Source organism: Helianthus annuus, chromosome 1, assembly GCF_002127325.2.
Source record: "Helianthus annuus cultivar XRQ/B chromosome 1, HanXRQr2.0-SUNRISE, whole genome shotgun sequence".
Taxonomy (NCBI): Eukaryota; Viridiplantae; Streptophyta; class Magnoliopsida; order Asterales; family Asteraceae; genus Helianthus; species Helianthus annuus.
Window position 1 is genome coordinate 133,294,458 of NC_035433.2, and position 13,263 is coordinate 133,307,720.

The 13,263-nt window shown below is 37.8% G+C and overlaps 1 protein-coding gene and 1 long non-coding RNA gene across 11 annotated transcripts; both read left to right on the forward strand.

Annotated features, from left to right (window-relative positions):
- Positions 1–1,265: 1,265 nt before the first annotated feature.
- Positions 1,266–6,841, forward strand: LOC110878883 (F-box/FBD/LRR-repeat protein At1g13570). 3 transcript variants are annotated; one of them, XM_022127280.2, is made up of 5 exons: positions 1,266–1,485; positions 5,231–5,864; positions 5,933–6,052; positions 6,161–6,216; positions 6,286–6,841. In XM_022127280.2, exons 2-5 carry the CDS (start codon positions 5,253–5,255, stop codon positions 6,632–6,634), a joined length of 1,137 nt encoding a protein of 378 aa, XP_021982972.1. In that variant the 5' UTR covers positions 1,266–1,485; positions 5,231–5,252; the 3' UTR covers positions 6,635–6,841. The 3 variants fall into 3 exon arrangements, with proteins under 3 accessions (XP_021982972.1, XP_021982966.1, XP_035830867.1); XM_022127274.2 differs by having other exon boundaries at positions 1,267–1,485; positions 6,161–6,841; XM_035974974.1 differs by lacking the exon at positions 1,266–1,485 and having other exon boundaries at positions 4,625–5,864; positions 6,161–6,841.
- Positions 6,842–7,111: 270 nt separating this feature from the next.
- LOC110939959 lies at positions 7,112–13,248 on the forward strand. 8 transcript variants are annotated; one of them, XR_004861834.1, is made up of 12 exons: positions 7,112–7,618; positions 7,703–7,751; positions 7,961–8,095; positions 8,641–8,787; positions 8,906–8,957; positions 9,050–9,136; positions 9,219–10,690; positions 10,849–10,970; positions 11,294–11,410; positions 12,374–12,515; positions 12,626–12,737; positions 12,824–13,248. It is a non-coding gene; the product is annotated as an uncharacterized LOC110939959 (long non-coding RNA). The 8 variants fall into 8 exon arrangements; XR_004861830.1 differs by having other exon boundaries at positions 9,219–9,625; positions 10,148–10,970; XR_004861829.1 differs by having other exon boundaries at positions 9,219–9,344; positions 9,482–10,970.
- The last annotated feature ends 15 nt before the right edge of the window (positions 13,249–13,263 follow it).

Consider the following 13,263-nt stretch of genomic DNA (forward strand, 5'->3'; position numbering starts at 1 on the left):
AAGTCAAAGTTGACTTGGACTTGGACTTTGACTTTGACTTTGACATTCGAAAACACGGGGTGTTACATTTTAGTCCAAAAGTGAAATTTGGCATTAAACCCCCTGTTTTGTCCTTTTGCTCAAGGGTATTTTTGTCATTTTAATTATAAATCCTGCTATTTCTTTTTCATCTCCTTCATTGTTTCAACGAATTCTCTCTCCATCTCCACCACCAATCATCACCTTTCTCCACCACCAACACCGCCAGCCACCACTGTCATCAAATCTCCACCGCCATCACCATATTCGCCTTCACATCCTTTCTCCACCACAAACAACCACCGCCAACCACCACTGTCATCAAACCTCCACCGCCATCACCACATTCGCCTTCACATATGTGGCCGGAGAACCAACCACCACCTTCGCCTTCACCGCTCGGTTGAAGGCAACGGCGTTGAGGGGGTGTCTTGGACCTTTGTTTTGTTAACTGAATCTATAATAACCCTAAATGAATTAGGGTATTTAAAGATAGAAAATCTGGTTGGTGAAACACTGATCAAGATTCAAGAACAGTGAAGGTGGGCAGCCATGGAAGCATCGTTTATTGGGCAGCCATCGAAACCCTGGCTTCTCAAACCCCCAATTCCCCAAATCAAATTTCTCCCATCATCCACTCCGGTAATCCATTATTCCGGTGAACGGTAAACCAATTATTTATCATTTTATCCTCTACAATCAATCTACCAGTTGTTTCAATGGAAACCGGTGACGTAACTTCACTGACGTTAACATCTGCGTCGATAAAACCGATCAACAAAACCGCTGGATGTTATAAACAGGAACAAGGAACAGACTACATGAAGAGATTTTGGGTGTAGCAGGGGCTTTACATGAACAGATTACGCTGGTGTTAGAGAGAGAGAAGAGAGAGACAGAGGGGTGTTGTTTTTAGAGAGAGAGAGAGTGCAAAGGGTGTTTAGAGAGAGAAAGAGAGAGTGAAGAGTTTTGAGGATTTTCTATTTTATTTATATATATTAATGTTTAAAATGACAAAAATACTCCTAAGCAAAAGGACAAAACATGGGGTTTAATTTGGGGAATCTGGCCGAATTTCACTTTTTGATCAAAATGACAACAAAATTGAAACTACAGGGACCCAAATTTAAAAAGTTTGAGATTTAGACTAAAATGGTAAAAGTGCCCGGACCACAGGAACCAATGGCAGTTTACCCTTTTTTTTTTTTTTTTTTTTTTATTGATGTACTTTTAAAAAGTACAAATAACTTAACCTTTGCCCTTTGCTGTTAAAAAAATAACGTGAATGCTCCAACGAACAAACTTATCAAGATCTGGCAAAGAAGGGTGGTGCAGTGATGTCTTATCTTATGACTCAAGTAAGATTGTGTCGATGGGAGGACTGAGGAGCAAAATTGGGTGAATCTGATGTGAAAGACAAGAAATTTTAAGGTGTATTCGTCCTTCTTTGAGTGCTAGGAGCCATATGTAAGCATTTCTTCAACCTAAAACCTAGGTTATAGAGTGTTCTTGAGTGGGTACAACTTGGGGGTTTATGTTCATTTTGGGTGTACATGATCTATTTAAATCTATATTGTTCTTAAAGTTCTTAGAACTCCATGTTAGATGAGTAAATCATGATACATGTTTGGGGGTTTTGAGTAGTTTTTTTTTTTTTTTTTTTTTTTTTTTTTTTTTTTTTTTTTTTTTTTTGAAATGTGGTTCTTGTGAGGTATACAATTTATGTATTATGAATTTACATCGAGATAGTTGGTAAACGGGCAACAAGCTACGCCGCTACCCCTTGGTTTTAAAAAGCGCGCCCTAGGCGCGCCTAGGCACAATAAGGCGCAGGGTCTGGCGCTTTTATGCTGCTCGCCTTGTGTAAAAAGCGCATATTTCGATGATTTTTGTGGGCTTTTTGGCCAAAAAAGCGCGCCTCATGTACCTTAAGCGTTTGGCTGCATAAACATGTTGTACCTGCTGTTTGGACTTGTACATGATGCTTAAAACCAACAGCAGGAAAAAAAAAGCTTAATGAAATGGTGCAAAAACCGCCGCACGCGTGCCTGGTTTTTCGGATTCGTGTCCGCAGGACGTGCGGGCACGCACGAGTTCAAGCAAATGCCAGCTGAGAAAATCATTTTTTGCACCCCCCACCCCTGCGCGCGGGTAGGACTTGTGGTAAAACATGTCATAAAGCTACAATGGAGTAGTAAATGCTTTACCTTATAAACAACCACTCACTTTGTCCCCACACCGATGTGGGACAAAGTATTTATAAAAAAAAAATTATATGGACTCTAGATATGAATATAAATATATATATATATATATATATATATCTAAGCCATTAAAAACACCAAACAAAGGGCCTAGATCGCTTCCTAGACTTTCTAGGAAAAATGTACTTTCCGTAGAATAATTAAAATAATATTCAAATTACACAATTGCCCTTTTAGTTAAAATCTTTCAATGCCACATGTCGCGTTCTTATTGCTTCCTAGACTTTCTAGGAAAAACACACTTTCCGCAGGAACCCTACTCATTATATAACTAAGATATTACGAAAATGCCATCCATATGATCTAAGCCATTAAAAACACCAAACGAAGGGCCTAGATCGCTTCCTAGACTTTCTAGGAAAAATGCACTTTCCGTAGAACTCCTACTCTATATATATATATGCATGATATTATAAATTAACTGCATAGATGGGATATATAAAAAAAATTATATAAACATCTTGCGCTTCGGGTACGAAAAGCCCACCGCTTTTGCGCTTTGCGCTTCGCGCCTCAACTTTAGACCTCGTCGCTTTTGTGCGCCTCTCGCTTTTTAAAACCAAGCGCTACCCCTTTTTGAATAGCAAAACTAAGCCTTTTAAAAACTACGTTCATAGATCTCGGGGTCATAACATTACTATGCATGACCCTTTGAACTCGACTAAGTAGGTCCACAGCCTCTGGCACCAGAAAACCAAAAGTATCAAAAGCAAATGGGATAAACACGTGTTGGTTGTCAAGGCACGCTTTCTCATGTTTGGTCACTTTACCCGAAGCAACCTTTAAAGCAGCCTGACCCACCGTGAAAGCACTACCCCCTAGGCACACAAGCGGGGAAACCCCTGTTAGATCCACACAGTCATGTTTTCCTCCTACCCATCCAAAGACCAGAATGTCAACCATGAGGCGATACAAGTTATTTCCTCCCTAATAATACACCTAACCAGGTTCGAACCTAAGTTTCACCAAAGTAGTCTTTGACTACTTACCACCGGGCCACAGCCCAAGTGGCTTGAGTAGTAATATAGTGGGTTTATGTTTGGGGTTCTTAAAACCCCAAATAGTCTTTTCAGAATAAAATAATGAAATTTAGCATAAATATGTTTTATAATGTTAGGAATGGATTGGTTAGTAAACAACCATGCTTGAATTATCTGTGATAAGAATTCCATAGAAATTTGTGCACCCACTGGAGAAGTAATAATGATTACAGGAGATAAGCCATGTAAACCCATAAAGTTTATATCAGTAATGAAAGTTGCTAATTATGAACAAAAGCAAGGAATAGTATAAATGATTTCAGTAATCATTAATACTAAAGATAAAGAACTTAAGGAAATTTCTGTAGTTTCAGAATACCCAGATGTATTCCCAGAAGAATTACCATGGTTACCACCAGATAGGGAGGTAGAATTTAGGATTCATCTAATTCCAGAAACTATACCGATAGCCAAGGCACCTTATCGGTTAGCACCCACAGAAATATTAAAACTGAAAAATCAATTAGATGAATTATTAAGTAAAGGTTTCATACAACCTAGTTTATCCCCGTGGGGGGGGGGGCACCAGTGTTGTTTATTATGAAAAAGGATAGTTCGATGAGAATGTGTATTGATTATAGAGAATTGAATAAGGTTACAATTAAGAATCGATACCCATTACCTAGGATTGATGATCTTTTCGATCAACTTCAAGGAGCTAGATATTTTTCTAAGATATACCTACGTTCCGGATATCATCAATTGAAAGTACAAGTGGAAGACATACCTAAAACTGCTTTCAGAACTAGGTATGGTCATTACAAGTTTACAGGCATTCCCTTCGGATTAACGAATGCACCTGCAGCATTCATGGACATGATGAATAGGATCTGTAAACCATATTTGGATAAATTTGTAATTGTCTTCATCGACGATATATTTATTTATTCCAAAAGTCAGGAAGAACATTGTCAGCACTTGCATGCACTCTTAACTTTGTTAAGAAAAGAGAAGCTTTACGCCAAATTCTCGAAGTCTGAATTTTGGCTGCCAGAAGTACAATTTCTAGGTCATATGGTGAATCATGAAGGTATTCACGTAGATCCTGATAAGATAGCAGCAATTACCAAATGGAAGGTTCCGCAATCCGCAATGAAAATTAGGAATTTTGTAGGTTTAGCCGAATACTATAGACGGTTTATTAAGGATTTTTCCAAGATAGCTATATCATTAACTAAGCTAACCTGTAAAACAGTTAAGTTTGAATGAGGACCTAAACAAGAAGAAGCCTTTAGGATCTTAAAGCATAAATTAACAAATGCCCCAATCCTAGCCTTACCAGAAGGAAAGAAGATTTTAAATAACTTTGTGATTAAGAAAATGTAGACTTAATTCACTTTGGGATATAAACAATAAACAGATTCTTAAAATGAGTCTTAAATACTCATTCTTCTTCCCCAAATATGTAATTAAAATACATTAAAAGAAATAGATCGATTCTCAGTTACATACAAACAATAGAGTTGAATACATTGATTATAGAAGGGAGATCTGCTCTGCGACCAGCGGATCTGCTTGTATTTGGCTGGGTTTGGGGGAAACATGTTTGTGTGGACCTCACGGGGTTTCCCCTTTGGTTAGTTTAAGGGAAAAGGGGTTTGTAGCTAGGCAAGCATCTAGAAAAGCAGAATCGAAGAAAGTGGATAAGCACGCTAAAGCTTGCGCAGAGAACCAACATGTCTTTGTCCCTTTAGCTTTTGATACCTTTGGCTCCCTAGCACCAGAAGCTATCCACTTCTTGACTAGGGTTCAACGGGTCATCCACAGCAATTGTTCATCCCCAGGGGGGGCAGTGGTTTGTCTTTGGAAGATTAGAGGCAGCTTATTGCCCGTCTACCTTCTGTTTTGATGTAACTTGACAAGTTTTTTTTTTTTTTAGTGAAATTGACTATAGTGAATTGAAATTAGGTAAAGAAGAATATGCACTAAGATGGACATGTTCAAGAAGCTTCCTCACACCATAATTGAAAACATTCTATGTCTTGTACCGATTCAAGAGGCAGCAAGGACAAGCATCCTTTCTAAGGAATGGAGGTACCATTGGACCAAAATCCCAAAACTCGTGTTTGATGAGGAGACGTTTCAAGTATTAGGTGACGTTAGTGATCAGCGGCCTCGTAAGGAAGAAAGGGTTAGCAACATACAAAATCAAAGGGAAGGAACGAGCTACTGGTGTAAACTTTTCTATGCTTTCTATCAAATTTTGTTGAAACACGAGGGTCCAATACACGAGTTCACTCTTAATGTTCTCTCAGATGAGACATGTGATGAAATCTACCATATAATAAATTATGCGTTGAGGAACTATAGTGTCAAGAAATTAACAATTGACCTCACTTGGGCGTATCTGTTACCCTTATCTATGTTGTCGTTTCATCAGTTAACGGACCTACATCTCGATAACTGTGATCTTGGCTACAGACCGATGACGTTCAATGTATTTGATAGCCTTACAAACTTATATTTGAGAGATGTAGACACTAGTAAAAAGACGCTTCTACATCTCATATCCAGTTGTCCATTGCTTAAGAGCTTGACTCTGGTAAGTTCTTGTAATAATAGAATTTTGATCCTTTTCTTTATATTCCTCAATATTGCGAGTTGTTGCAGATGATTGATGATTCACAAGGTTTTGACGAATCACTAGATTTTGAGGAGTACAGCCTTACAAATCTATTTGAGTGTTTCCCTATGGTTGAAAATCTGTCTACTTGTTTCTCGATAACCAAGGTAACCAAGTCAACTTACGATTTTTTTTTGTACATTTCCAATCTTTGTTTTTGCTATGGGTCAAGGTTTTTTTTTGTAAACGAATCTTTGTTTTGGCTGCGGTTCAAGTATTTTGATAAAGACGGAGTTCCACAAGTGCTTCCAACGTCGTTAATCTACCTCAAGTACGTGTATATCGATGAGATGAGTTTCATGTACGAATATGGGTTACCTTTCCTTCTTTTTTTGATTAGAAGCTCCCCGAACATGGAAAAACTTAAGCTACGGGTGAATGCCGATCGTTATTGTCACAAAGATCCCATTCTTCAGTCTCAGAAATGCTCTTCTACACTCAAAGGTTGTTCAGATATTTTGTTGGAGCATCTGAAGGTAATAGAGATTTCCGATTTGTGGAACAAGAACACGAAGCCTACGTTGGATTTTGTGAAGTTTATTATGTCCAAGTCACCTGCGCTCAAGAAGGTGAGGATATCCCTTCATAAGGGAGGTCACAGGGATGACGGGTTGCAGGTTTCCGAAGTTCTCTTATCGTCCCAAAGTGCATCACCAATGGTAGATATCATTGTTGAAAATGACGTTTAGTTTATGTATAAACCTTTTAAATGCAATTTAGTTGTATTTACATGTAATGCTAACTTCAGAGTGTGAACTAATATTAGGACTCGAGCGTTGGAAGTTCCTACGAGCACACGACCCACATATGGAAGTGTCTACGTGCATTTCTTATGTGTATCATGTGATTGATTTCTTTTATGGAATGTTATATATGTATCTTGTGTTAATACTTTATTGTGTGAACATGTCGATGTGTTATGTGTAAGGAAGCAAAGTCTTATTACGAGATTTGAATTCTATAATGATATGAGATCCAAATGAATTGTTTTGACATGCAAGAGAACTTATGGCCTTTAAGAGCAATATCTATTATGTATATTAAAACAATACATTTTGGTGTCACATGGCAGTAACTTAAGCCAATCTCTGCCACGTGGCAATGTGATATTCCACCTCTATTGATTTTGAGCGGCATTTTATTTTCTCAATAAGCGGCTTCTCAAACACGGCTTCTCATCCGTGTCATTCAAAAACCCTAATTCTATCAAACACAAAAACTCTCATCCAGGTATCTTTATCATCTTCAACATGCTTTCAGATCTTGAAGATCCATCCAATTCTCCTTTTCCTTCGTTCATCCCTTTTCATTATCATCGATTTTCTTTTGTCTTCCCCTTTCATAATCCTCTGTAAACCCTAGAGGAGTCTACACCAGTTCTTCGAGGTTACTGATTCAATCTGATGGAATGATGGATCTTTATTCAGGCATTTGGAGAGAGGGAAATGGTCGATATATGGCAATAAGAGAGAGGGAGTGAGTGTTAGAGATAGAGACGGTGGTGGCTGTTGTTGCGACACCACTCGCCACCGGCGACGAGGATGACCATCGGTTGTCAAGGGTTTAGAATAGCGGTCTCGCTTATGACCACAGTGGCCTCCGGCAAGCGTTACATAGTCGATTGGCTCCCGCTTCGTTTTTACCCAACATGTGTCGATTTCTTCATCTCGAAGGTTTGTTTTTCGTATAATTATCCTGCTTCGTTTTAACTTTCTTTCATCGATTTAATGTTAAATATGCATTTGTTTTTTGGTTAGGGTTTTTAGAATCCTCCAATTGATTTGATATTGAATGTTCATTTGTAAGGTATGTTTCATTATCATTTAACTTCCTATTTTTTTGAATCCATCTATTTTTTTTTATAGATTGGGGTTTTCTTTAGGCATCCATTTTAGATTAGGGTTCTTTTTTGGGTCTGGAATGTGTTTATTACGCATAAGGTGAATTCAAAAACCTTTTGAGATAAAAGATCAATATGTTGTACTTTATATCTAATCTGATGGTGTTTTCTGTAGGTATAATCACGATAGTACATCATTGGCAGTGGTTTCATTGTTCATTCTAGGTTGCACAGGATTTGTCATGTTCCTTCATGCCACCAATTTCATGTTCCACCCTTTCGCTCATCAAATTGCTATTCAATTTCTCAGGTTTACACTTATTCCCTACTCATTTCCTTTTTAATCCAATCAAATTGAATGTTTAATTTTTATTGGTGAATGTTTATTAAAGTTTATTGACTAATTTTGAACTCATGTGACTATTCATTGGAAATTCGGAACTGAGCATGTATGAAGTTTAAGAATATTACTAGATGAAAATCAGATCTTAGACAAAGGCTCTTTTTAACAGTCCTTTTAGTCATGTTTTATTTTGTTTTTTTACCGTGAAAACGAATCTTTATTGCCACTAAAAAATCCATCCTTAGCAAGAAACTATGGGGCATCCCATTTGGTCACATAAAGTACTCATTTCATATGCTAAATATGATGTTATTAGAGTGCACATTAGTTGCTCAATAAAATGCTTGAATGATGTTTGATCCTAACCCTAAACATGTTATGCAGCTTGAATGAGATATAGTGATACATAATATATTTGCAGTTTTCAGATAATTGGTCAACAATTCTATATATATACATCTGTATTTCTAAAGATGTATTTGGGTTAAAGCTGATGTAATCTCATTAAATAGGTACATGAGATGAGAATATTTCTTGGTGTTATCATCTCTTTGTAATACTGAATTGGTGTTGAATTCAAAAGTTGAGAAGGGTAGGCGTGTATATGCTTAATAGGGGTAGAAGAAGGATTGGGGGTAGAATACGAAGGTGCTAAGAAGGTTAGAATTTCATGCTTTTCTTCATTTCCACAAAAGAAATAACTAGAGGTTGTAAAATGGGCGGGCCGACATGATATCTTTGTGTATTTTTATCTCACTGTACATTTTTTTTGGCTAGATAACCAAGGGTTTATGGACCTGGAAGGGTTCTTGATACCCCTATTATCGAGGTTCGGAAGTTATTCTATTCAGTTTCACTGTTTTACTATATATATACCTTTTTACAGCTTCTTTGTCTGAAAATACTTATTCATATTTTCAGGCTGGGTTTGCCGGTATTGGAGTTGGTTCTACATATCATGGTCTGAAGCCAGTGATAGAGTTTATGACTTTCAACTTATTTATGCAGGTTACATCATCTACATATTACTAGCGTCTGTTTCAATGTATGTGTTTGATTGTTTTAACAATCTGCTGGTAATGTTTTGCAGGCGATTGACCATGTTATCAACTCTGCAGCAAAGTCAAACTACGTGTCTGCTGGGCAGATTAATGTACCCATTGTTTTTAGAGGACCAAATGGGCCCGCTGCGGGTGTTGGTGCTCAACATTCCCAGGTTTGTTTGTTTTTTTATTGACTCTCTGACTATTTTTTCATGATTTCTCATATCTTCCATGTTTGGTCCTGACATGGGTTGGACCATTTAACTAACGATGGCTGTGGTGGTGGCAATGTGGTTGACGGTGGCTGCAGTGGTGGCGATGGTTGAAGGTGGTGGCGTTGGTTGACGGTGGCTGTGGTGTTGGCATTAGTTGATGATGGTGGCGTTGGTTGACGGTAGCTAAGGTGGTGGCTTCGGTTGATGGTGGTTGTTGCAGAGGCGATGGTTGGTGCTAGGTACGTTGTTGGGAATGGCTCTGGTGGTGACGAGTGTGGGCAGTCATAAGCAATTGGCAGTACGACCCATAAGTTGTTTTCCCACAACCCATCATAACCTGTGGGAGTCTTCTATCCTACGAAATTTGATCCATGACAACCATTCATACTTTTTTGATGCCCAACATGCTAAAATAATGGTCCAGAAAAAACCCAAAACTAGGTATGTGGTTAACTTTGTCGGGCCTAATCCTGACATGTAATTTGAACAATCAACCAAATAAGGTATGGCTGGGTAACGATTCACATGTTTCGGTCAAAACACGTTCTGGCCAAAATGGGGTTCAGTCATAGTGGGTTGTTTTAATGAAGTATCAGTTTTGTTTGGGTCAAAATGGGTTCCAGAATTATTATTTAGGTGTTGTTGTATGGGGGACTATTTGTTTGTTAACCCGTTGACTTCCGAAAGTCAACTCATGTTAGTTTATAGAAATTACAACACAGTAACTCAACATGCATTTTCATGACTGGTTTATTTCATAGGTTTCATGAAGTACGCATCCGTTGCTGCACATACCGATAATAGGCATTGTTACTGTCATAAAGGTTAGTCGCTACACTTTTGATTGCTATCTATATAATTTTAGGTGTTAAAATGGGCGACCTAAGCATTTTTTGGACGATTTGAGTTGACTCAAAACACATTTTGTTAAAAAAAGGTTAAAATTTTGTATTAAATAGTTGATGTGTGACGAGGTATGGTACTGGACCCGACCCGAACGGTCGGACTTTTCTGCTATTTATCACTTTTATATTAATTATATATTATTATTATTATTGTGTACTAATCCGCGAAGCCTAGCGCATTGTAGTTTATGCTACACTAGGCTGTGGGCTCGTAGAGACAACCCCTAACTGGGCCTGGCCCATTGAGGTTAGGGTTTTCCCATATCTCCTATATAAGGAGGTCTCCACCTCCTCATTAGGGCATGAGATATAGGGCAACACTTTTGTAGCTGGAAATAGGGGATTCTTCCCCTACCGGCCGTCTCTACATTGCCCACGTTTCTCTCTTCTTGTTTACAGGTCTAGGATGAAGTGGAGAAGACGAGGTGTGGCCGTTCATCACCGTAGAAGTACCGACCCGCTCGGGACCTGCTTCTTCATTGGCGCCATCCGTGGGACCGTTAGATCACAACTCGTCTGCTTCTGTACTTCATCTTTCAGATCTGTCTTGTTTACAGGTCTAGGATGAAGTGGAGAAGACGAGGTGTGGCCGTTCATCACCGTAGAAGTACCGACCCGCTCGGGACCTGCTTCTTCAATGTGTTTTGTTAAACCAGCTAACCGCATGAAACCAGTAAATGTAGGTTCTTTTATAGCGGTTTTTGATTGGAGCATATGTGTTACATGCCCGAAAAGGGAACGAATTAACCCATTCGAATAGGTCACATGGGTAATATAAGTTATCCTAAGCATGATTGTTAAAAACTGTATATCAGGGTGTTTGGATATTTAGACAGTTGATTTCAAGTCCCAATATTCAGTTTTTAATGTTTCGAACTGTTAATAAACAACTTCTATTTCAGATTGTTTAGGGCTCAGATAAGCGGTTTAGGATAGTGATTTTCACAATTCATACACCTTTTCACCTACTAATTTTAGTTTGTTTTTTTTTTTCAAATACAGTTGTTGTGACGTAAGAGGGTAATTAAAAATTTTATTACAACTCCCAATGCATACATCTTTAATGGATGTCGGAACGTGTTTAGACTGTATTGAAAAGGAAATGCGTTAGCCTTCAAGGTATGTACGGAACCATTTCAGTGATTTTGTCCAACTTTTAACATGCTATAACTGAACATATATTATCAATTTAAAAATCATGTTACAATTCATGAACAAGTTTAGAATTCTCAAGAAATGTAAGGTTTATGTAATACAAAGTTAGAAAGTAAGTGCACCATACCACCCATTTTGATCCTAAAATGTTTTCATGTGTGTAGGGCTGTTCATTTTTATCTTAAACCCGAAACCCGACCCGAAGTTGAAGCGACCTGAACCCGAAGTAGAGAATACCCGAAAAACCCGAACCCGAATAACCTGAACCCGACCAACCCGAACCTTAAATGGGTTGGTTATCGGGTCACTTTTTCCCAACCAAAAACCCGGAAAACCCGACCCGAAAAACCCCAAATCTGAAACCCGAAAAAAACACCGAACATTTAATGTCTTTTTTCGGTATATGTGTCTTGGTTTATAGTTTTTGGTATCTAAAACATTATGTTTTAGGACCTCTGAGCATTATCATGTCATATTGTCAAATATTTTTTTAATTTTGATAATATTTTTAAGTACAATGATGAATTTTAGTTATATATTGCAAAAAAAAAACATTTTTTTTAATATTACATCTAAACCCGAAAACCGAACAACCCGACCCGAACTAGCCCGAACCCGAATAACCTGAACCCGATCAACCCGAGATTTAAATGGTTTGGTTATCGGGTCACTTTTTCCTAGCAAAAAACCCGAACAACCCGACCCGAAAAACCCGAGAAAAAAACACGAAGAACACCCCTACATGTGTGCGCTATGTAGACATTAACCATTGCGTGAAGCCTTACCACAGATCGGTCATGTGTTGCATATTTATTTTGTAATATGGAAATTGTAAAGACTTGGTATCTCAGTCATTTGAGTGTTGTTTGCTATGTTATTTTTATCGTATAACCTGTTCAGTGACACTACTCGTTACATGTATTTCAGGTTCTCTAAACCTGGTAAAAAAAAACTGTACTATAGTGTTCTGGAGGGTGCTGTAAGTCTCTCAGGAATTGCTCGCATAATTACCTAGATGTTGACATTTGAAATTGGACACTTCTAACATGATGAACGGCATGCATCGCGGGTTAGTTCCGATATTTCTCCTTGGGTCACACTTCTTGATTCCTTTCTTTAAAAAACAAATTTTGTTTGGTTGAGCAATATTAATTAATCAAAGTTGGTCTTTTTATCCAGTGGTGTTTTCAAGAAGTCAAATGGTACAACAAAACTAATTATAACTATAATTATGGGAATTGGTGTTGGATATTTCATAGGTGTTTCTTTTCCATCTGTTTTTACTACCAAGGTAACTTGCAAATCTTGGATATACTTTTACAGTTTTACTACAAGAAAAACCATCTATTTGATTTTTTGTTACTGTAATATTTTCAGGTTATTTTACCATCAAGCATTTATTCACATTTTGATATGACAATGCACGAGGATCGATCTAAAACTCTTGAACGCAATTTCCATGAAAATCTTAGTTCGGGTAATACACCCGAAACACCTAAGATATATTTTCTTAGTATATGTATCAACCTGATTAACATGCATGTATCCAATACCATGTTGTTTATTTATGCTTATTGAAGTGCCACCTCATTGTACTAGCATCAATTTTTATTCCTAATCATAGTAATTATCCATGCTAACCCGTTAGATTTTTTACCCGAGTAGTATGTAGAATCTTCAATCTGTTTGGCAAATGAAGTGGGTCAAGTAAGGTAGGGCTGGGTAACGATTCACATGTTCCGGTCGAAACATGTTCTGGCCAAAATGGGGTTCAGTCATAGTGGGTTGTTTTAATGAAGTATCAGTTTTTTTTTTTG